General features: G+C 45.5%; 2 protein-coding genes and 2 long non-coding RNA genes across 7 annotated transcripts in view; 2 read left to right on the forward strand and 2 right to left on the reverse strand.

Annotated features, from left to right (window-relative positions):
- Nucleotides 1-5,525, forward strand: part of PKP4 (plakophilin 4) — an 83,564-nt gene extending 78,039 nt beyond the window's left edge. For all 3 annotated transcript variants that reach the window (XM_027734575.2, XM_027734576.2, XM_027734577.2), the window contains 3 exons: nucleotides 2,544-2,631; nucleotides 4,244-4,307; nucleotides 5,258-5,525. In XM_027734575.2, the coding sequence (XP_027590376.1) occupies nucleotides 2,544-2,631; nucleotides 4,244-4,307; nucleotides 5,258-5,377 (272 nt within the window). In that variant the 3' untranslated portion in view covers nucleotides 5,378-5,525. The remainder of the gene's footprint in view (nucleotides 1-2,543; nucleotides 2,632-4,243; nucleotides 4,308-5,257) is intronic.
- A 3,800-nt stretch (nucleotides 5,526-9,325) lies between these two features.
- LOC113994979 lies at nucleotides 9,326-14,624 on the reverse strand. Its single transcript, XR_003543245.2, has 3 exons — nucleotides 11,550-14,624; nucleotides 11,188-11,353; nucleotides 9,326-11,100 (listed from the first exon to the last, which is right to left on the reverse strand). It is a non-coding gene; the product is annotated as an uncharacterized LOC113994979 (long non-coding RNA).
- Nucleotides 14,625-15,382: 758 nt separating this feature from the next.
- TANC1 (tetratricopeptide repeat, ankyrin repeat and coiled-coil containing 1) overlaps nucleotides 15,383-21,881 on the forward strand; it is a 65,940-nt gene continuing 59,441 nt past the window's right edge. For both annotated transcript variants that reach the window (XM_027734557.2, XM_027734558.2), the window contains exon 1: nucleotides 15,383-15,459. In XM_027734557.2, the coding sequence (XP_027590358.1) occupies nucleotides 15,450-15,459 (10 nt within the window). In that variant the 5' untranslated portion in view covers nucleotides 15,383-15,449. The remainder of the gene's footprint in view (nucleotides 15,460-21,881) is intronic.
- LOC113994974 lies at nucleotides 17,099-18,492 on the reverse strand. The gene is made up of 2 exons (XR_003543243.2): nucleotides 17,601-18,492; nucleotides 17,099-17,326 (listed from the first exon to the last, which is right to left on the reverse strand). It is a non-coding gene; the product is annotated as an uncharacterized LOC113994974 (long non-coding RNA).

A 21,881-nucleotide genomic window follows, 5' to 3' on the forward strand; every position in this document is an offset into this window, starting at 1 on the left:
CCTCAGCGCCCCTCAGCCAACGCCCCTCACCGCCCTTCCCGCCCCTCACCGCCCTCAGCGCCGCTCCCCGCCCCGCCGAGCCGCGCACGGCGCTGCCGCCCCGATCGGTGTGCGGTTCCCGGCGCTGCCGCCCCGTTCGGCGGTCGGTTCGCGGCGCTGCCGCCCGGATCGGTGTGCGGTTCCCGGCGGTTCGCGGCGCTCCCGGGCCCCGGTGCGCCGTTCCCGGTCCCGCCATGGCGCGGAGAAGGCGCGTCCCTCCCGCAGGTAGGGGCCGGGGTCGCTCCGGGGGCAGTGTGAGGGGCTCTCCCACCGCTCCGTCCTGGACAGACGCGGCTCCTCCGCGGGGAGCAGCGGCCGTGCGGGAACGGGGGTGGCGGAGGCGGGTCCGTGGTGCGCGGCCCGCTCGCCCCGGCAGGTCCCGCACCCGCCTCGTCTCTGGCGCACTCGGTGTGCGGGAGCGGGGCTGCGCCCCTCGGGGATCGGGAGCGACGGGGACAGAACGGGCGTCCTGCTATAGTGAAATACCTGTTTAGAGTGCCAGCCCTATTCCTCGCCTCCTGTCGTAACGTGAAAAACTTCCTTTCCCCCCTTTGGTGGCACTCTGAGGGAGCCGTCGAGCACGGCCGCCTGCTCCCGCCGCCGCGCTGCCGGTGCGAGGCTTGTGTGGAGTAGTAGCGGGTTGTAAGGGGGCTGTAGCGAGTGTTTAAGCGCACGGCAGGGTTTTTGAGGAGCCTGTAGATGCGTACAGCGTGTGAGCAGCCCCTGGGCCAGGCCGGCAGCCGTGTGGAGCACACGAGTGCGTGCGCTGTGTCCCGCCTGCCCTGGGCACGGCCGAGCTGCTGCAGGCTCACCTGTGGGGCTGAGGGACAGGCGCTGCAGGGACAGCCCTTAGAGCTGCTGCAGGGACAGCCCTTAGAGCTGCTGCAGGGACAGCCCTTAGAGCTGCTGCAGGGACAGCCCTTAGAGCTGCTGCAGGGACAGCCCTTAGAGCTGCTGCAGGGACAGCCCTTAGAGCTGCTGCAGGCTCACCTGTGGGGCTGAGGGACAGGTGCTGCAGGGACAGCCCTTAGAGCTGAGGGACACTCACCACACGCACTGAGCCAGCTGAGTTCCCCCGGTGTATTTAGGAGCACTTAAGTGTCTGAAGAGCACAGGCCTGGTTTGTGCGTCTCACTGTACCCCTAAGATGTGTTTTGTTTTCTTGAAAGTACTTTTTGTTCACTTTGGGGGTTTTAAGCATACTTTTACGTGAATTTATGATATAAGTAGTTTTCTCAGCCTCCCTTTCCTGGATTTCTGTGTGTGGCAGGGACTGTTGGGCCGTACCTGAAAGGGCCTTTATGCCACTGCAGTCAGTGGCCTGGGGCAGGTACGGCCTTTCTGGGTTTCCATCACAGTAAACTGCAGCTTGGAGTCTGCAAGTAAGTCTTTGTGAGGCGTATCTGTGACTGCAATGGGGACAGCTCTGGCAGAGGGGTGGGGTGGCAGGAGTCAGTGATTTGAACCATGCATGTAGTGAGCAAGGCGGTTCAAGTGGGCACCTTTATTCTGACGGGGATTCAGCTGAGCTCAGTGCCTTAGTTTTCAGTGGGCTTTATTTAGTCTGGGTGTGTTGGGTTTGGTTTTGTGTTGTGGGGTTTTTGTTTTTTTGATTTGGGGTTTGGGGTTTTTTTTTGGTAGGGGGGCATACTTAACTTTCTTTTTTTACTTTAAAAATACATGTTGTTCTAAATATGGAAATTAGTAAAGATTTGGCACTTAACTGTTAGATTGCACGGCTAACAGGGCACTTTATGAATATCTAAAAGTTGAACTCCGTATTAAAACTTTGACATAGCTTTCCGTTGCTTTGAAAAACAAATTACAAAACAGCTATGTAGTACATCCCAGAACTTAAAATATCCTCCTGAAGAGGGAGAAAGGGTTTCTTTCAAGAGAATATTTTAGATAACTTTGTTCAGAATTGAATTTTCACACATGCCTCAGAACTTAAATTGTTATTGTTAGGTTGCCTGTAGCTTAATTAGTGCTAATTGATTTTGTGATTGGCAGATATCTTAATAAAATATAATTAAACATGTTGGAACACAAGTAGTATGCAGCTGGTTCTTATCTACATTACTTATTCTAGAATACCTTGAACTAATCATGAAATCTTTATTGCTGTTAGTGATATTGTTCAAAAACCTGAAAGTGTTTAGATATTGGTTTGGTTTTCTTTTTTATATTTAAAATACAAATCTCAGATGTAATAGTTTCTGGGGAAGAATGCATGTAACATAGTGAGGTGTTAAGATTTAGTATAGTTAGCAGCGACTGAAACCCCTCTGATTTCTTGATTATGGTATCTGGAAGTTGATTCAAGTCTGCCATGACACAGAACTCTGGAGCCTTTGCTGGATCTCTGTGGCTCCTCCTGTGTGTGCATGTGTACAAGTGAAGCATGGAGTTACTGGTTAACAGTTGTCTGGGATAAAAGTATTCTTTTGTTCTCTATGTAATTTTGTAGATATCTTTGCTTAAATTGCACTTTCTTCTTGCAGTTAAAGCTGGAGGTATGAGAGTGTCTAAAAAGCAAGAAAACGGACCTGTTGAAAAAAACACTAAACCTGCAGGAAAAGAAAAGTCAAGGTACTGCAGTGCAGAGCCTGCTCCCCTCTGCCCCAGAGTTAAAGTTCTAGGGTAATGGCCTTTGAACAGAAAGAAAACTCTTAGTTTCGAGGAGTTTAATTCTTTAATTAACTTGTGCAAAATATAGATAAAAGGCAACTTTGAATTAAGTATCAACTTAAAAAAAAAAAAAAAGACAAACCAAAACAAGTTCAAAACCCACGGACAGTGCCTTGCAATGAAAGGCAAAGGCTGAGTCTCATCTTTATTGTCATGTGTTATGGAAGAGAAATTAAAACAAAGTGTTGCCTACCTATGCCTAATAAAGAAATGGTCAAACAGTCTCCAGTGAAATCAGAATGAATTTTAGGCTATCCACATTGTGAAGGAAATTAAACCTACATTGCCCACCCCTAACAAAGAGTCTGTTATGTCCTGTATAGGCTGTAGCCCATATTTCAATCTGAAATGTAATTTGGCTTTCTCTGTTTGCTACTTCATAAGGGTAATCAAGCTGTTTTGCCCCAAAAATGAAGGCGTGGTTCTACTTTTGAATAAAGTAGCAGTGATGGGTTGATGTCATCATTAAAACAAGTATTTTTCTTACACCTTTTTCAAACACAGACTGAACATTTTTCTAAAATATATGCACTTTTCTTAAATGTCACTTAACAAAAAGTTGACTAATATAGGGATATGAGGGTATAATTTGAATGACTTCTGGTGTTCCTGAAGTTTTGACTGATTGTGGGGTTTTTTTGGAATTAGCAGCTTTTTATTTTCACTTACTGCCAGTTGTCTGGGTGTAATTTTGCTGCTGTCTTTTTTGTAGTTGTAGTTACCTGATGGCATAAGCAGATCTTGAATAACTTGTATTTGTCAGTGTAGTAAACTGTTGATTGCTGAATTGCAATGTCAGTAGGGAATGTCTTGCCTGATCCATAGAACCATTAACTTAACTAAAGCAGTCTCTGCTTTTTCAAGAGTCACGTTTACAGTACCTGGTTTTCATAATGATTTTTCTCTACTCCATTTTAAGCTACAGAGGTGTCAGTGGATATAATGATATCATCAGAAGAACGTGCAATCCAAAGTGCTTTCTGTTGTTCAGCTAAATTATTTCATATCCACAGATTGTTTATTTGTGGAATACTGGTAACATGGTGGTCTTCATTAGAATATGGAGAAATTAATGGGATAATCTTGTGAAAAAAGTTCTTGCTTGACAAATAGCTGCTGTGAAAGTAAACACTCCCTAAAAGCAGCAGGTGAATTTTTTTCATGGGTCTGGGTTGGAATCAAGAAAATTACAAACTTGGATTTTGTAGTTCAGGATATTAGTGCTCAGCTTCTGTGAAGCTACTCCACAGTGTACAAAAAAAAATCCTTTTTGAGATATTTGATGATATTTCATGTACAGATTTTTGAATAAAACAGCCTGTAACAGATTTTGTGGTGTTCAATGAAAAAGCATGCCTTTTCTGATATTATATCATCTTTAATGTGATTAAAGGATTTAGCTCCAAGACCTAAATTTCTGTTGCAAAATATTTTGTATTAAGTCTGAAAATCGAAGTGACAAAGTGTTTCTGTGAGATGGAAATGCTAAATACTTTTTTCTTCTGCTTTACAGTGCTATTGTCAGTTTTTCAAAACCTCAGAACATGGGTGTCTTGGTAACAGAAGCACTGAGCAAAGTAAGTAAGTCTGGAAGAACAAGTCAGGGGTTCTCTGTAAAGCTAAACATTACAAAAAGTGAACTGTCCTTAAGCTGCTGTCATCTGGCAGTTGCAGGTTTGTCACCTGCCACTAAATGTTGTTGAAATAATCTATTTCTGTAGTGGTTGTGTGGCTGGGGTGCTCCGTGTGTGAAAAGGACCTGCCCTCTTTCTGCTGGTGGTGCAGACGTCCACCTGCGCTTTGCCAGAGCCCATTTCACAGGCTGCTCTCTGATTCGTGTGGCAATCTGAAGAGCTGGCAGTCACCATCTCCTTCTTATACACTTGCAGTCTTCAGATTCTGAAGTATCCAAGAGTTTCTCATCCCTTGAGCTCAGTAAAACATGAGTTGCATCATTTCAACACGAGCCTTTCATCAACAGATGTGTTTATAGCTTTAGTCTGTAGATCTTGATTTTTGGCTCAGACTTATTTAAGAAGAACAGATTCAGCTGATCTGTTTCTTTTCCCCTTGTCCCCACCTCTTCTGTTCTGGCCTACCATTTCCTTCTCCTGCTGGTTTCCAGAATCTCATACGGGAAGCTTCCTCAGTAGTTTAGAAAGTGATAATTGGATACTGCAATGGTGATGATTTTGAATCTGGGAAAATGAGAATTTGAATCAACTCACTGTTAACTCTGAAATATCGATTATTTGCTGTGCTTTCCTTATCTCGGCAGCTCATTTTATGACCTTCTAAGAAAGGGAAAAAAAATAAAAGTTTACTGAAGACAGTCAGACTAATATCACTTTGAAAACAGAAATATAACTAAATGTACTGAATCACCATGAGTTTTATGTATTGATCGCTTGAAATTTTGTGGATTTAAGTTTTACTGCTGTTTTTAAACTACATGATGAAGTTTAGGAAGAGAATAATTGAAAAACTGTTCTATCACAACCTTTTTCTCCCTCGTTTAATGTTACAGATGAGCCACAAAATTCATGCAGCAGCACTACAAGTGGCTCACCAAAAGCCACAGCCTACCTTGGAGAAGTTCATACTGCCTAAAAGAATTTACATTATTCAACAGCCACGGAAGTGTTAAGATACTCGTTAAAATATTCGTTTACTTAAAAGTGAGTTCCTATTTTATATAGCACTTAGTACACTGTGGTGAAATGCTCAAAAGCTGTATGCCTTGTATCTTGCTATGTTTCTGTTACTGACAATAAAACATTAGAAGAGTTACTAAATGTACTCAGGATTTATTGCAATATCATGGCTTCTGTCTAACCTGGTGTTTCTAGTGTGTAGTAATTGCTCAATGCCAAAAAGTCTTAACAGCTTCACTTACTGAGTTTTGACTGAAGGAATGGAAACTTATCAGCCCTGTTGTTTTTTGTTTGGGTTTTTTTTTTTAATTTAATGATAGCAAAGCTGAAGTGGACATGATACCACGAAAGCAGGTCATGACTGAAAGGCACAGGGTGTGCTGAATGCATGCCTTAGGCTTTTACTGCATGATAAGTAATTCAGAAAATCCTAGGAAAGATTTCCATGCAGTGGAAAGAAATATTTCTTGCTCGCATTCCTTTCTGTAGGGAAATCCAGCTCCTCTTCAGGGATCCAGCAAGCAGGAAGAACTGAGTGGGAACAGTCTGTTTGAACCTGGTTGGGGCTGGGGCAGATGAGTGAAGGAAGTACCTGACTTGGAGCTGAACCCTTTGGATAGGAGGGCAGGTACCAAGGAGGAGCCAAGGTGGAGAGAAGGCCATGATTTGAGTGTGGAGTTAGGGTTGGTAGAATGGGGGATGAGTCTGAGCACGGACTGGTAGCAGTGGGGCCCTGGGGGGTCAGGCTTAATAACAGGGAAGAGCAAGTGTAAATCCCAGTGCAGGCAGTTCCCCCAGCCATGTCCTGCTCACACTGGCAGCAGGGATGATAGAGAGAGCCCTGCTCTGGCCACAGGGTGATACTGTCCTGCTGTGTGCTGAGTCCTCAGAGCTGGCACAGAGGCACAGGCACACCCATGGTTACACTCTCAGGCCAACAGCAGATCTTCACTCCATGCTTTAAGTTGCTGCTGGCGTCCCCTTTCTCCATTTCAGTTTCAAGGTGTAGTGTCCCAAGAAGTGGTGGCACGTGCTGGGTGGGCAGGGGGGCTGAGCCAGGGGTGTGGCTTTTACTATGATGATGACTTAACAAGCAAAGTCAATGGCTGGGGCAAGTTCTCACCACAGAAGCAGTCAAACTTGGATATATAATATCCAGGATAAGAAGAGTGTTATCTTGTTTTCCCCCTTTCAAGGACCTAGGCTATCAGTTTTGTGTTTTCCACATTCCTGTGGCTGTTGCTTCCATTGCTTAATTGCTTTGTTCTTTATCTTGGTATTTGGAACCTTGCTCCTGCTATTCATCAATTTTCTACTTTTAGACTTATGATTCTTCTTATACATATTGTAAGTCTCCCTTTGCAGCCATCACGTGTTTCCTGAAATGAATCACAGGGATGATAAGGTAAGTCAACTGCTTCATGATTTCCTAAGTGTGAATATACAGTGCTACAGTTAAGACAAAACTTATTAGTATTCGGAGAAAAACAAGTTGCCTCGGAGGAGTGAGGGTTTGCCCATGTAGCCAAGCTAACCATCCTGCACAGGGAGCACTTGGGAATGGTGAGCACATGGGCTTAGTGCAGAAGTATGAATCTGCATTACTAATTCCACCCGTTTAAGAAACCAAGATGGATTAGACAACAGTTGTTGCTGATCTGCATTTTTGATCACATACGGTCCAATTTCAAAAATTTGAGGATACAAAATTTTCTCTTCCTCTTTGATTGGGGCAAATCTAGTTGTTTTGGTTTCAGTAATATCTATTTTGAATTTAAATGTTAGTCCCACATTATGGTGGTCCCAAAGGCATACCACAAAACCAGGTTTAACCAGGATAGAATTGTACCAACAATCCCACCTTTTGGCAGCAGAAAATCTTTTGCTCTTGGTTCTGTTGTTCTGTTAGACATAGTAGTCTGTGTGGCTTTCCCATGTGTAGATCCACTGATCATTCTGGAGCCTGTCTGAATTTTTTCTTGGGTCATTCCCCTCAGGAGAAGAACCCAACTATTTCTGTCCCACCCCCCCTCATGTTCTGAGTACACTTCAGCTCCATGCATAACCAGAGTAGCTAAATTGTACCCTAAAATTCACACTTCATGTGAAAAGTGATACTCAAAAAATGTCATTTGTCAATGGATCATCTTTTCATAGTGTCCTTTCCACATGGTTGTCGCTGTTATCCTGGACAACAGGAGCAACATAGTTTATGGATATTGCAGTTAGGTATGGGGTTTGGCAAGCAGCTAGTTGTGTTTTTGTATCCTGTGTAGCACACTTCCACTCCCCAGGCTGGCTCTGTGGCAGGGAATATCAATAGGAATGTCAGTGATTAAACAGGGCTTGAGTTAAAGCTGTCCATGTGTCAAATGATTATTCATGCTTTCAAGGCCAAAAATAGCACAGTGCATCTAACATACCAATGGCTGATACATGCTTCCTACAGAAAGAATATTAGTAAAATCTTCAGAATTCTAATCTTTGTCCTTGTTGTTTCTGAAGAAAACCAATAGCCAGTGCAAAGTTGTGGGATCTGATTCTTGGGGCCTCTATGACCATTACTTTCCATGAAGTTGAATGTTATTTAGCTGTTCAAAGCAGTACCTTCAGGGAGGGATGACGTGCTTGGTGTAGAAGGGAGCCCTTTGTGGCATAAATCAGGCAGCTGTACAGTCATTGCTGTGGATGGGACAGCTCTGCTAAAAGGTCCTGGCACTGCTGCTGCAGGGAGGCGGGGGAGTGCCCAACGGCCTGACACAGAGCAGCTTTGATGGAAAGGATCTTCCAGGTACTGCCTGGGGAAACCTTTCAGGGGTAAAAAGAGGCCCTAACAAGAATTTGGGAGGTCTAGTTTTGATAAACTCAGTACCGTGGGTTTACTAAATATAAAGAAGTGCAAGCTCCTCTTCTGCTGTAGGAGGGATCTTGAGCAGGAAATCCTGGCAAGTGATCTGTTCTATGTCCTGCTCTGTCAGGTGGTGTTGTCCCCTGTGGGGGCATTACAAGAAGTTTCATACTTGCTTTTTGTGTCAGTAGCACTTACTGGTCTTTGGAGGGATTCTGAGAGATTTGTATAGACAACAAACTAAACTGTTCTGCTTAAATATATTTTATAATTAGGAACCTTCTTAAATATATTTTATAATTAAGAACTTCATGTAATTAAGAGCATTTTTCAACAAAGGCACTCTTTTCTTGACCTGTTGTATTTTGACAGGTGCACTGTCAGATGCACTATTTTCTCTGATTTATTTACCTCTTTATTAAGGTATCCTGCTTATGGTAGTATGCTTAATAACAAGAGCTAAGCAAGAAATGAAAACTGTATTTTGAACTTCTAAATAGTAGACAACTTCATTTTTCAGCCTGTTTGTGCCTTCCATTCTGTGTCATTTCAGTTTGTGTTTGCCCCATCACTGATGATACTGCAATGAATCTATTGTGCTTTAGTTGTAAGGAGTTTGTTTTATTTAGTTCAAGCTTAATACTTTGCTTTCATTATTTAAATATGAATTGCCACTAAGTTCAAAACATAAGGAACAAAAACAGTAGGTTTGCTAGAAGAATCAAGCCCCTGCAGGAAGCCTGTTTTCAGGCTTCTCAAGGACTGTTCCCAACGATGGAGGCATTACACGAGAAGGACATGCCTTCAGGAAAGTATTTCTGCTGCTAATCTTCATGTCACCATGTTGGAGGGCACGGTGTTGGTTAATATGCAGTTGTTTTTATGTGTAGCTCTCAAAACACCTTACAGAGATGGGAGTGACTGGAGCCAAGTGACAAGGAAAGCAGTGGAAACACATTCAGTGCATGTTGGTTGGTTCAGTGTCTTGGTCAGGTTGGTAATGTCACATGTGCTGTTTGATGACCCGAGACACAGATGTCCTGTTGGACTTCTCTGCAGGGAGGAGTTTCCTCCGGGGCAAGGAAGAGTCTCTGCCCTTAAGCACTTGCCACTCCCAGGTTAGGTGGTGCTTGATGGAGCTGCTTGGGAATTTGGGAGTGTGTACCTTGTCACTGGTCTGGCAGGAGCTGCTCAGTGCACAGACTGAGGCCAGAACTGAGAGGATGTGGTTTCTGACTCCTGTGTGAAGCTGCAGCAGATGAAATGGCAAAGAAATTACACATGGCAAGTCTGGGGAGTTGCAATACAAAAGAGAGCTATAGCACAAGACTTAATTTTAATAAACAAATATTAGCTGCTGTTTAAAGCCTCTATCCTTTTCAGGATGTACTTGTTCAGCCTGTTCCTCTCTAAGTGGTATGCACAGATTTGCAAATCATTTCAAGCACAGTAAATCCTGCCTGGCATACAAGCCCCCAGAGTTCTGGTGAGTGGTGCATACATAAGCTCAGTCATTTCTTGAGCTCACCCTTAGGTCCAGCAGTGGAGGAGTATATTTCTACAGTGTAAAAAAAATAAAATAGTTCATTGGTCTAATAAGTGTCATCTACAATACTCATATTGTAATTGTTTCTGTGATGCACAACTCCCACACCAGGTTCCCAGGAAAGCACCTCTTTGTTTGGAAAGCCTCACTGTTGTTGATGACCCTTTTCCCACATACTGCCATTCTTCCTGTTCCCTTCCAGCACCTTCTCACTGCTCTCCCCTCCTCAGCCTGCGTGGGACAGGCATTTGCAGCTGCTCAGGTGGTTGGAGGAACGTACACTTCATGTTTCTGCACAACTAGTGAGTTACATCCTTTTGAAGAGGTAGGTGTCCTGGATTCTGTGCACATACTGGGATGCCTTTTTTTTCCCCCTCAGGCCTATAGCTCTGTCTGACACTTTCTTGTCCTCCCCCCTGTCAGCTGAAGGGCTACTGCTCTGCCAGCACTCTGCAGAACACACTATTGAGCCAGGCCTGTACTCTTAACTGTTCTCAGTCTTGCTCAGTTCCTGCAAACATTAAAGGCACTTTGATGTCCCTGCTGAAACCAGTCATAGTTTTATTCAGCAAAACCGTGCAGAGAACAATGATTCAACATAACAGCATGTTTATTCTTCTGGTCATACCTGGCCACAGATTCTACTTCTGGCCGTTATGCCACGCTTGCTCTGCTTTAATGAAAAGCTTCTGGAGAATTTTATTAACAGAAATTTCAGTCTGCCACTTCATTTATAACAGGCTACCGATGTTTAATTCATCTTGAATCAAACAGAAGGACTATTAAAGCTCTGAAGTCTGAGTATTGCTGAGTCTCCAGGTAACAGACTCCAACTCCCCAGTCATTTGCTAACGCAATTTTATAGAGGTTTGACTTGTATCAAGAGTAGCTTAAGCAGTTTCAAAGGTTGTTCATTACTCTGTGTGTGCTGGATTTGCCACAAGAGGTTGCTGTATGCCTACAGCTCATTCCAGCTCTGCCAGCTGAGCTGCCCTCAGAAATAACAGCTGTTTTCTGCCAAGGAGGTGTATTTTGATCTGCTGGATGTCCTGTGGTTTCTTGGATTTCAAGCAGGAGCTACATGAAGTGCATGAAAATTTCCACCCTACATTTTTCACTAAATTGTGTTACTTGTTGTTGTGTCCTGTAACCAAGAGTAACTTTTTATGTACTGTCTGTTACGTTCCTTAAAAGATTCCCTGTGGCTGAAAGTGAAACAGGATGTAGGATGAATAGAAATTTTCCGATCAGTAGTCCTTATCAATATTTCAAATGTCACTGTCTCCTTAGGAGTTCAGAGATGTGCCCATGCTGCAGATTACCTGTAAAGCAAGGCTGAAATCCAAATTCTGCTTGTTCTGAAAGTACAAGAGCTGCTTTTGGTGTCATGTAGAATCTAAATTACCTACCAACATTACTGGGAGGTGCAATACACTATTCAGCTTCTCTTACAGCTTCCTCTCACTCCATTCCTGTGACTGTAGACTACTGGCATAACTCCTGCTGTAGGATGCAGTTGGCTGTCTCTTGAGCAGTGCCTGTACATCTGGTCATGGATCATTACACCTGCACAGACTGAATAACATTTCTTGTCTATCCCAGACAGTTTATTCCCCATCTCTTTCTCTGATGCACTGGAGCAACAGAAAGACACAATTTCCCACACGGCCTCCAAAAAATAATGCAAAAGTCAAACAAGGAAGTAATGTTTATCTGCTGATGAAATAGAAAACTTGCTGGGCAACTTAGATCTACTCTTGCAATACTTTACCTCTGACTTAAAATTGCTTTAACCTTCGGTGTTCATTGTCAGTCCAGGTTCTCTCATGAGGTAGGACGTACTGCTTCCCTTTTCCTTTGTTTTGTAAGCAGCATCTGATTTTGTGTGATGAAGCTGTGTGGATTCTGGCTAAAAAGTACTACTTGAACAGAAAATCATTCAGGTGTAAGTATATGTTTGCAGAATGAGTCCCTCCCCCCTTCTCTTTATAACAGCAGTTCCTATGGTGGCTGGGCTCATTTGCCATCCTACCTCCCTGTGCCTCCCAGGAGTGTCCCCCAGCAGCACACAGGGAAGCAGCCTCTGTGAATGTTGGGGTCTCTGAGCTGCTGGTGCAAGACAGACCTGACATCCAGGACCCTTTCAGGCCACTTTTTTTAAAAGTATGTAATGGAAGGAGTTGGGAATAGGTAGACAGCATGGAAGCAGAGTATCAGGAAGAACAACTGAAATGGAGCAGGAAAACAGTAGACAGAAAAGAGCATGGGGAAGCACAAATTAATGGAAGCAACTGTAATGTAGTGGCATTTGGAATAGTCTAGTCGATGTCACTGATTATTATTTTTTACTATTTATCCTATTAACACTTCTACAAAGTTGCATCTACACCTGTGGGAGCTGTTTACAGACAAGTATGGTAAGAGACACAGCATTGCAAGCACATGGAGTTCCTATGTGGCATCACTGCAATGACTGAGGCTCTGCACACAATCAGCTGTGAACAGCAACTGCCAGACCTCAGCTGGTGCATGGAGCGATCCTGAAGTACCGTGATGTAGGTGGGGATTGAAAGTCTTTAGCTTCACTCTTGTTTTGCCCTGTAGAGCTGTGACCAGCTCCGTAGAGGAAACAGGCCGAGCTGAATCCCTGTGTGCACACCTGCTGGGGGGTGTCACAGGCTGAGGCATTAGGGAACTGCAGCCTGGAGAGACATTATGAATGTAGTTTAACAGACCAAAAACCTGTGTCAGAACTTAGACTTTCTTAGACACTGCAAATCTGACGGTCACAAAGCTCTTGAATATAAGGTGGTGTTGATTCTACTACCTTAAAAACCAGTAAATTAATAATTTGCTAGAAAATTCTCATGTTGCATGAGAATGAATCTGATAGGATAAAGCAGCTGCATTGAAAGGAAGCCTCTAAAATTTACAAAATTACCTTCTTTGAAGGAGCCCTCCAAACCCAAGAATTGGAATAGTAGGCTAACATGAGAAACCTGAACTAACATAAACAACACTGAAGCTGAGCCGAAAAAGGGAGCAGTCTGATTTCTAATTTCTCCATCCCCCAGCATTACAGTGAACACTGCTGCCATTATATTTGTGTGGTCTGATTCCTGTTTAAAAAAAAAAAAATGGCTACTAGAAGCTTGCATGATAAGTGTGTGGCTGAGCACAGCCATAACCTTTGTGAGAAGAAAGAAGGAGGAAGAACTGAAGAATTTCAGTGGCTAGGAATGGATAAATCATGTGAACAAATGAGTGGAAGGAGCAGAGGGCAGAAAAAGTAGAACAACAGCTGTGGCCTTACCTTCTTCCCAAAAGGAAGCTACTGATGAGAGCAAAAACCTTTATTTGCTGGTGTCAAAAGCATTGCTCTATTAAGAGAAATAGAGAAGCACTAAAATCAAGCCCTAGTTAAAAATACTTTGATTCTCAGCTTTCCTGTGAAACAGCAGGACCTAAATCCAATTGACTATAAATACTATTTCAAAACTTCTGGGTTCACATCTAGAGGAAGAGAGAGCCAGCACTGGACCTGAGGAATAGACCCCACAATAGAAATCATAGCTCAGTTTCTTGTCTCGGATTTCAGAGACACACAAAATCATAAAAGGCTGCCAGAACTAAGACATTTCCTCTGGGAGAGAGAAAATTCCTTTCTTTCCAGACACAGGCCTCAGCACACTGGCAAAATGGAGGGAAGGGAATGTGATTAAGAGGGTTGTCCGTTGGAGGAAAGACACTGTGTGCTGCTGGCTGAGGTGCACACAGCACCCTCCCCTTGTTTTGGGACCAGCCTTCGGCTGCAGAGCTGCTGAAAGGGGCAGTGAAAGAAATGTAAGATCACTAATGGCCCAGCTGTTGTCACCCTGAGAGCTTTGTCTCCAGTTCTTCTGCTCTGACACCAAACAAGGCAGTCATGGCCAATGTTCTCCAGAGACTGTGCTGCTTGTGTGTCAGCCTGCCACTTTTTTCTGAACATACACATGGATTCTCTTTTGTGCCCCTTATAGACACATTGGAAGACACTCTGTGAAACGCTCCCATAGGGTAGAAAATGTTCTAGAATACTCTGGCACTGTAATAATTATTTTGCAGTTAAATTCAGATTTAGTTTTTCATTATGAATTGCATATGAAAATCAGTTTGCATGGCAAACCCTTACTGTTATTTATAAATGTATTTTGGATTGTCTCTACATTTCCTTTTTGGGTGTAAGGAGGATTCATTTTTGTATTTAATCATGTGCAATTATATTGTAGAGATTGCATGTAGCGAAGCTGAGGGCTTTGGCCTCTGTGTAGGGAAGAGCTGGAGTATCTGACACTTGAGGTGAGAGAGACAAACACATCAGATGAGTGTGCTGATATTGACTGTTGTGCTCATAACAATGCTATGGAAACCACCACTGCTAAACCTGTGTGTTAATACTTAAAACCACCTGGCTCTCTAATGCCAACCCCACTGATGTGATATACCAGTACCTTGTTCTCTTTTTCATAAGCTGCCTTCCGTGCTGTCTCTTTGAGGAACTAAATATTTTAACACTCTTGCTGCCTGGCATCACCTTCAGCCTTCAGATCAGTTTTGTGGTTCTCTTCTGCACCCTCTCGTTTTTCGCTATCTTGGAAAATATGGATGGATAGACTGGAACCGTGTTCACTGCTGTATTGAGGTAACGCCACCTCAACACGTGTGGGGTGTCCGGGCAGCGCAGCCGGGCAGAGCTCACGGTGTGGGGTGTGTGGGGTGTCCGGGCAGCGCAGCCGGGCAGAGCTCACGGTGTGGGGTGTGTGGGGTGTCCGGGCAGAGCTCACGGTGTGGGGTGTGTGGGGTGTCCGGGCAGAGCTCACGGTGTGGGGTGTGTGGGGTGTCCGGGCAGAGCTCCAGCCGGTGTTGTGGGGTGTGTCACGGTGGGGGGTGTGTGGGGTGTCCGGGCAGAGCTCACGGTGTGGGGTGTGTGGGGTGTCCGGGCAGAGCTCACGGTGTGGGGTGTGTGGGGTGTCCGGGCAGCGCAGCCGGGCAGAGCTCACGGTGTGGGGTGTCCGGGCAGAGCTCACGGTGTGGGGTGTCCGAGCACACACGGCTCGCGGGCCTGGCCGGCTCTGCGGGGCTCTGGGGTCGGTGTTTGCGGAGCGGCCCCTCAGCGCGGCTCTGGGGCCGGGCGGGCACTGCCCTGCCCTGTCCTGCCCTGCTGTGCCGTCCCCTCCCTCAGCGCTCCCGCTCCGCCCCGGCCCGTCCCGCCGGGGGCGGGCGCTGCCGCCGCCCCTCCCGTGAGCTCATCCCGCCGCCGCGCTTGCCCAGCCCGGAGGAGCCCGAGCAGCCCGGGCTGGGCCGCGCCGCGGAGCCCGGGGCGAGGGGCCGGGCCCGCCGCTGGTGAGACCTCCCTGCCCTCTCCCTCCCTGCCCTCTCCCTCCCTGCCTCCGGCCTGGCCGGCGGGCGCGGGGCCGGCGGTGAAACTTGGTGCCGGGGGAGCGTGTGCGGGCGGGGGCCGGGGCGGGGCCCGCGGTCGGCACGGCCGCGATTTCCGCCTCCCCGGCCCGCCCGGCGCGGTCCTGGGACCGGGGCGGGCTTCGTGCTTTCGGTGGTAAGAGATTCGGGGGAAAAGAAGAAGTATGCTGCTTTCGGGAAAACTTGGTTCCTTGGTGACCAGTGGTTGTGATTGATGGTAGAAGGTGAGGAGGAGCCCGCTGAGAGCAGGGCGCACGCCGCGGGCAGGGCCTGGGGGTTCGGGGCACCGGGACATGAGCGGCTCTGTGGGGACGGGCCGGTTTCGGCGGCTGAAACACAAGGTCCTGCCCTCGAGGTCGTCAGTGTTCCTGCTGTGATCTCAAGAATAAAATGATAACTTGATTTGTTTTTAATATGTGAGTTACTGATAATGTATAGTAATGGGGTATTTTATAACATACTTTCTAAAGCTTTCTGATTTCTCAAGTACTTGTTTGCCATTGCCTCATGATGTGTGTTTGTTGGATAGTGAACTGGGTCCTAAATTACTGTTTTCAGAAGTAGAATGTGACTGGAGACCTCTTAATGCGAGGATGAGCCTCGGGGGAAGAAGGGGTGTGACAGTGCTCTGTGACAGTGACGGGTCCCCTGCCCCAGCTCTCTGGCCGTGCCCCTGCCTGGGCAGGGTGGCAACAGCACTCCCTGCTCTGCCTCACATGGTGCTTTCTGAGGAAGCCAACAGCTGGGGATGTGGGAGGTTTGCTTTGGGCCTCTGTGCCTGCTGCGTGGAAAAACATTTTGCAAGAGGTTCACTGGTTCAGACTATGTTAAGTGTTTTACTTATCCAGGCTACTTCAGAGTTTTTCAGTACCTGCAGAAGTCTTATTTTAGCTCGTATTTTTGATAGCTGTTGTTTAAAAATAGACTTATGCTTATACAATTGAAAATATCAGGGAATAAGAGAAATAAATGTGCTACCTTAGATCCTAGAAAATTTCCTCACTCTGTAGTTTGATATACAGTAGCCAAAAATGAACCTTTCCCGTTTGTTCTAATCTGTTGGTTAAGTGCTGGAGAAAATAGTATTATATTATTATGTAATGATAGGGAGCAAGGTAAGCACAAATGGAGTTTCTCTTTGCCACTGCTAGAGCGATGTATTTAGAGCTTCATTCACATGGATGCTCTAAAGTGCTGGTTGCCTTGCTTTCTCAGTGGAGCTAACCATTGGAATGCCCAAATGGGGATGAATTATGTCCACTTTAGAGCCAAAATATATTTGGTTCATGGCCAAAGTCACTCAGCTTCCCATAATGGTCTGTAGGAAAAAGACATTTTGTATGTCTAACCGCAGTCCTGAAGTTGATGCCATGGCAACTTTGTGATCTTGGTGTATACATCTGCAGGCAGCTAAGCAGTCTTAGTAGAAGTGTTCTTTTTTCTTTAGCTGAACTTGTTACTCTCGTCAAGATTAAACTTTTCTTTGAAGATGAAAGATTATTCAGCAAATCGTTAAAACCCTTGTGTGTGTAAGAACATCAGCCCAATCTCTTGGTTATTTGTAATGACATTCATAAACGTCCGTAAATTGAAATTTATGGTTTTAAAATTAAATTTTATCTGTAGAGATGCTGTTTTGACTAAAAAGTGGTATTTCATGCTTTATCAGAAGCTAGATCTTTATGTTTTCCAGAAAAACAGAGAAAGGTCAGCTTTGGGTTTTATGTGTGGGTAAGGTTGGAGAAAACTGGGTTAGTTCATGTCTTTTGGTTTGCTTTCAGCTCCCAAGACTTGAAGTCAAAGTTGGAGAGTTTATTTTTCACAAAGCTGTGACCATGAAAAAAAACCAAAACAGCACATGGCCTAACAAATGTGTAAGGTCTTATTTTTTAACAATATATTTGTGTATAGGAAGCACCAGTGTTAGAAAACTGACTTCTGACTTGAAGGCATAGTGTAACACTAGAAGCAGTTGCTGGAACAGCCCACGATCCTCACTGCATTTGGTTTTGTGTTTACCTTTAGTTTGAAAAGTGCCTTGTTTAAAAAAAAAGTTTGTTTTGGTGAAGCCTTAAACTCTCTGATCTTGTCCTGCAGGGAAGAAAATAAAGAGATCAGCTGCTCATTAAGGCAGAATATCTATTGTGCAGCCTAATACTAATGTGTCTGCTTCCTCTGCTGTCTCTTACTACCTTCTTTTAAAATCCATTTTTTTAGCATGGCTAAAATCCTTCAGTATTCCTTGTACTTAGGAAGTTCTGTAAGGCTATTTCAGCAGGCTTACCTGACTAGATTATTTATCTAAGTATAAAACTGTCAGAGCACCCAGGATGCTCTCTATGCTACATTTGGGCTCTCCACATACCTGTCAGAGACTCCTGCAGTGTTCCTTTCCTGCTCACTGGGATGAAGGATGTTCTCTTGCTACTCCTCCCTGTCTTTCAGTTTGATGAACCTTCAGAGGGTTGTCCAGTGTAGCATTTCAGATTTCTGGTTGTATAGGTGATGCATTACTATATAGACTTCGTTTTCATCCATTGTTGTTGCTCCTGCTTCCTGAAGTACAGGTGTTCTAGTTCATGTTCATGGAATGACTAACTTTGACAAATCCTGTTTCTCTTGCCAGAATTCTCAGGAATTCTGGTTTTGTTTCCCCCCTCACCCAGAGGAGGCTTGCTAAGATATAGGCTTAATCTATAAAGGTAATTTGGCACTAGAATACTCAGCTCTGCGCTGTCTTTGCTTCAGTGCTCGGCCTCCTTGCGTAGTGTCCAGAGACACTCCTGTGCCTGAGGGATGCGCATGAGAGTCTGGAAGTAGAGGGCCAGGAAACAAACGGTGCCTGGGAGTTATTTCTCCACTGCGTGACAGGGAACAGTTGCTGGGAAATGAGGTTGGTTTCCTGAGGTAGTGCCATCACCAGTCTGGTATTTAATGTATTTTCTCATCTGCAGTACTGATTTCTGCTGCGGGTGCCAGTGTGAAGGCAGGACGAGCTGTGTGCGTCGGTCGGCTTGGCCCCGCACGTGTGCCTGGGTGCTGTGGTGTCCGTGGTGTCGGCAGGGAGCGGTTTGCTCTCAGCCGTGCAGGGGCAGTTTGCTCTCAGCCTCTGGGCTGTGCAGGGGCAGTTTGCTCTCAGCCTCTGGGCCGTGCAGGGGCAGTTTGCTCTCGGCCGTGCAGGGGCAGTTTGCTCTCACCTCTGGGCCGTGCAGGGGCAGTTTGCTCTCGGCCGTGCAGGGGCAGTTTGCTCTCGGCTGTGCAGGGGTAGTTTGCTCTCAGCTGTGCAGGGGCAGTTTGCTCTCAGCCTCTCGGCCGTGCGATGCCTTAGCCCGGGAACCTCGCTGGGCCTCACACAGGGCTCAGTTCAATGCCGGCAGTGGCTTTGCACAGCCAAACGTCTGTGCTCAAATCCAGAGCTGTTCTTAGGATCTCGATGCTGTTGAAGTTGGTGGCAATGCTCAATGAATTATTGCCCATTTGACCTTCTTCTGTAAATACTCTGTGTGAGCTGGTGCAGGGATTAGGGGTTTACAACGTCTGTGAGGTGACTGACTTGGTGAGGCACTTGTTGTGAAGCACTTCTCAGGCACTTCTGCAGTCCAAATGGCCAAAATAATTTTGGTAACAGGGATGATCTTGAAGTCCAGTTCTTCCTTGTGAGCCTTGGGGAATTCAGCTGTACCTAGATGTGTATGAAATTGGAAAACTGCGTGCAACTTAGAGTTCTAGTGATCTTCAATACTGTAACTATATACAAAGCTACAGATCCGTATTTTGAATCTCTCTGGGTGTTTTTTATCAGCTGGCTTTAATTCATGGTGATGCTTTAAAGTTACAGCTTGTGAATTATCAATAAATGTGGATTTCCTTCATGTTTTAGATTTCTATAGTAAGGGGTGGTGTTAGAAGAGAACAAAATTCCATAGCCTACGTTAGAATTGTTCACAGTCTCATTTCACTCTGCAGCAGAATTTCCCCCTGATAAGTGATCCAAGTGTTACTCAAATTTAACACCTTTATATTTTTAAGAAAAGATGCATCATGTCCCAGCCCTGTAAGAATTAGGCGTGGCAGAGGATGTGCAGGGTGGCAGGGCAGAGTGGCAGGACAGGGTGACAGGGTGGCAGTGCAGGGTGGCAGTGCAGGGTGACAGGACAGGGTGGCAGTGCAGGGTGACAGGACAGGGTGGCAGGGCAGGGTGGCAGTGCAGGGTGACAGGGTGGCAGGGCAGGGTGGCAGTGCAGGGTGACAGAGTGGCAGTGCAGGGTGGCAGTGCAGGGTGACAGGGTGGCAGTGCAGGGTGGCAGGGCAGGGTGGCAGGGTGGCAGGGCAGGGTGGCAGGGTGGCAGGGCAGGGTGACAGGGTGGCAGGGCAGGGTGGCAGTGGCACGTGTCCCACCTGGCACGGAGGTGTTGAGGCTGTGTGGGGTGCGCAGGGACACCCCGAGGGCAGCTCTGGAGGGGTCCTGGGGTGGCAGTGGGGTGTGGATGGGGGGTCTCAGTGCTGTGGGCAGGAGGCTGAACACTGAACCTCCTCCACTCCGAGCTGTTTCTTACCCTTCCACCCGCGTATGCCCCGTGTAGCTCAGACAGATCTGTAATTAAAATCTTCAGGAATTAGCACGTTACAGCAAAGCCTGCAGTTTAGTCCAGAGCCCTTTAGTGCATCCTGCTGCTGTGGGGAGGGCTCCTTCCACAGCCAGGCACCGTGCTGGGCTGGGACCTCCGCCTGCCCTGGGAGTCACTGGCTGTCACACACCCCATGGAATTAGTGGGATCTGATGTCCCCTGTGCCTCGGAGCACATCAAGTGCAGGTTCAGAAATGTGTAGGGTGAGAGGGTGAGGGGTGGCTGCTTGCTTGCTGCATATTTCATATATTTGATAATTAACAGCTTTCAAACCAAAGTGCCTGTAAAATGTTTGTTGCACTGCACTGAAGTTGTGTATGTGGTGTGGATTGGCTTTTTGTGTTGTTTCTGTTTGTTAGTGGGGTTTTTTGGTTTGTTGTATTTTTGTTTCGGCTTTTTTTTTTTTTTGAAGACTGGATCTTAGTCTTAGTTAAATTTAGCTCCAGCAAGAGAGAAGCTGGAACTTGTTAGCACACAGGAAACGCCCTGACAGGAGGTTTTTGATGTGTGTGCTTGTGTGAATGTGAACTCTGCAGATCCACACTGGAGTCAGGCCTGGGGAGCTCTGGGTTGGTCACAAAATCTGAGTAGTATAAGATTGTGCTTTTCTCCTTTCAGTCATTTACAGTGAAACTTATCCATTTCTTCCTTAGCAGATGTCCTTTCTATATTTCTGACCATACTTCAACAAGTTAGTATTTGAACAATATCAACTAAGAGTAAATAGCAAAATACAGCCTTTGCTTTTTGAAACTTAAATGAGATGGAAGTTGATAGAGAGTTTAATGTGTGGGTTTGATGGTTGGGTTTGATTTGGGCTTGTTTTTCTTCTTTTTTCTGTGTTGTGTGGGGGGTTTTGTTGCTTGTTTTTTGTTATTATTTTTGAACAAGAATGACAAAACACAAAATATTCTTAATGTGAGTTTTGGAGGGAGACTGTTTTTGTGTTTTACACCAGAAATGCATTTGAGTTGAGTTGATTATTTAGTTAATATGCTTCAAGGTCTGTTTTACACTGGGCTAAATTCCCACTGAGATCACAAAGGGATTTTTTCGTATTAGAAACGACCAAGTTCGTGGATTATTCTACAAAATTTGCCAGCAATTGAAAGTTTGAAGAAAAGAGAACTATTACTACCATAAAATGTAGACCTGGTACAGTAAAATTATCAGCACTTCCCAACTACTGATACAGAATCTTTGTGTTCATGCAAGAATTACTTCAAAAAGTTCAAGAGACAATGTGACAACACATCAGGGGTAAACTTTGCTTTACCCTCAGATAAATTGTGCTTGGCAAAGGTAGGATGGAGTGTAGGAATATTGTGCCTCCTAGCATCATGTACCAACCTAATGTGCAGTTTCAGAATTCATTGGTATATTCCAAACTCTGGGAATACAGAGCTGGTGTGTATGTTTTTGTTGATTCTCTGTCTAAGCCATTCTTTGTGCCACTGTGGCTCCTCACCACATGTCTTCTGTGAGTTTGCAGTAAGTCAGCAGTGATTGACAGAGCACTTTATGAATGTTTTACACTCACTCAGAGGAACCAGGCATGCTTTGGAAGTTTGAGGAAAAAAGAACAAACTAATGTTGGTTTTTTCCTGACTAAAAATGTTGCAAAGTGATTTTGTTGTGCTGGAGTTCAAAGCTGTGTAAAAGTCTGCACCGGAGGAATATGTGGAATGGTTTGTTAGAGAGGACTTGTTCCTCTCCTTGCTTTTTGCTCCCCCGTGCCTGTGCAGAGGGGGTTCCCCCAAGGCTCTGGCACCCCCCGTGCAGTGTGTGCCACCAGAGCTGCCTTGGGTCTCACTGGGGACTAGGGCTTCCAGAGAAAGCTCCTTTTGTTAGCAGTGTTCCATGCATTGCCTGCCTGGCACCTGAGGAATCTCACACTGTCCCTCAGTCTGGGAGAAACAAGATTATTTTCTTCCTATTTTCATCATGTCTCCTAATAGGAAAAACAGATGCTTTCCTCCTTAGTGAACCTTGCTTGAGTCTCCTTTCTACAGTTCTCA

Source organism: Pipra filicauda, unplaced genomic scaffold (assembly GCF_003945595.2).
Source record: "Pipra filicauda isolate LSUMZ 115617 unplaced genomic scaffold, ASM394559v2 scaffold196_size3971931_pilon, whole genome shotgun sequence".
Lineage (NCBI taxonomy): Eukaryota > Metazoa > Chordata > Aves > Passeriformes > Pipridae > Pipra > Pipra filicauda.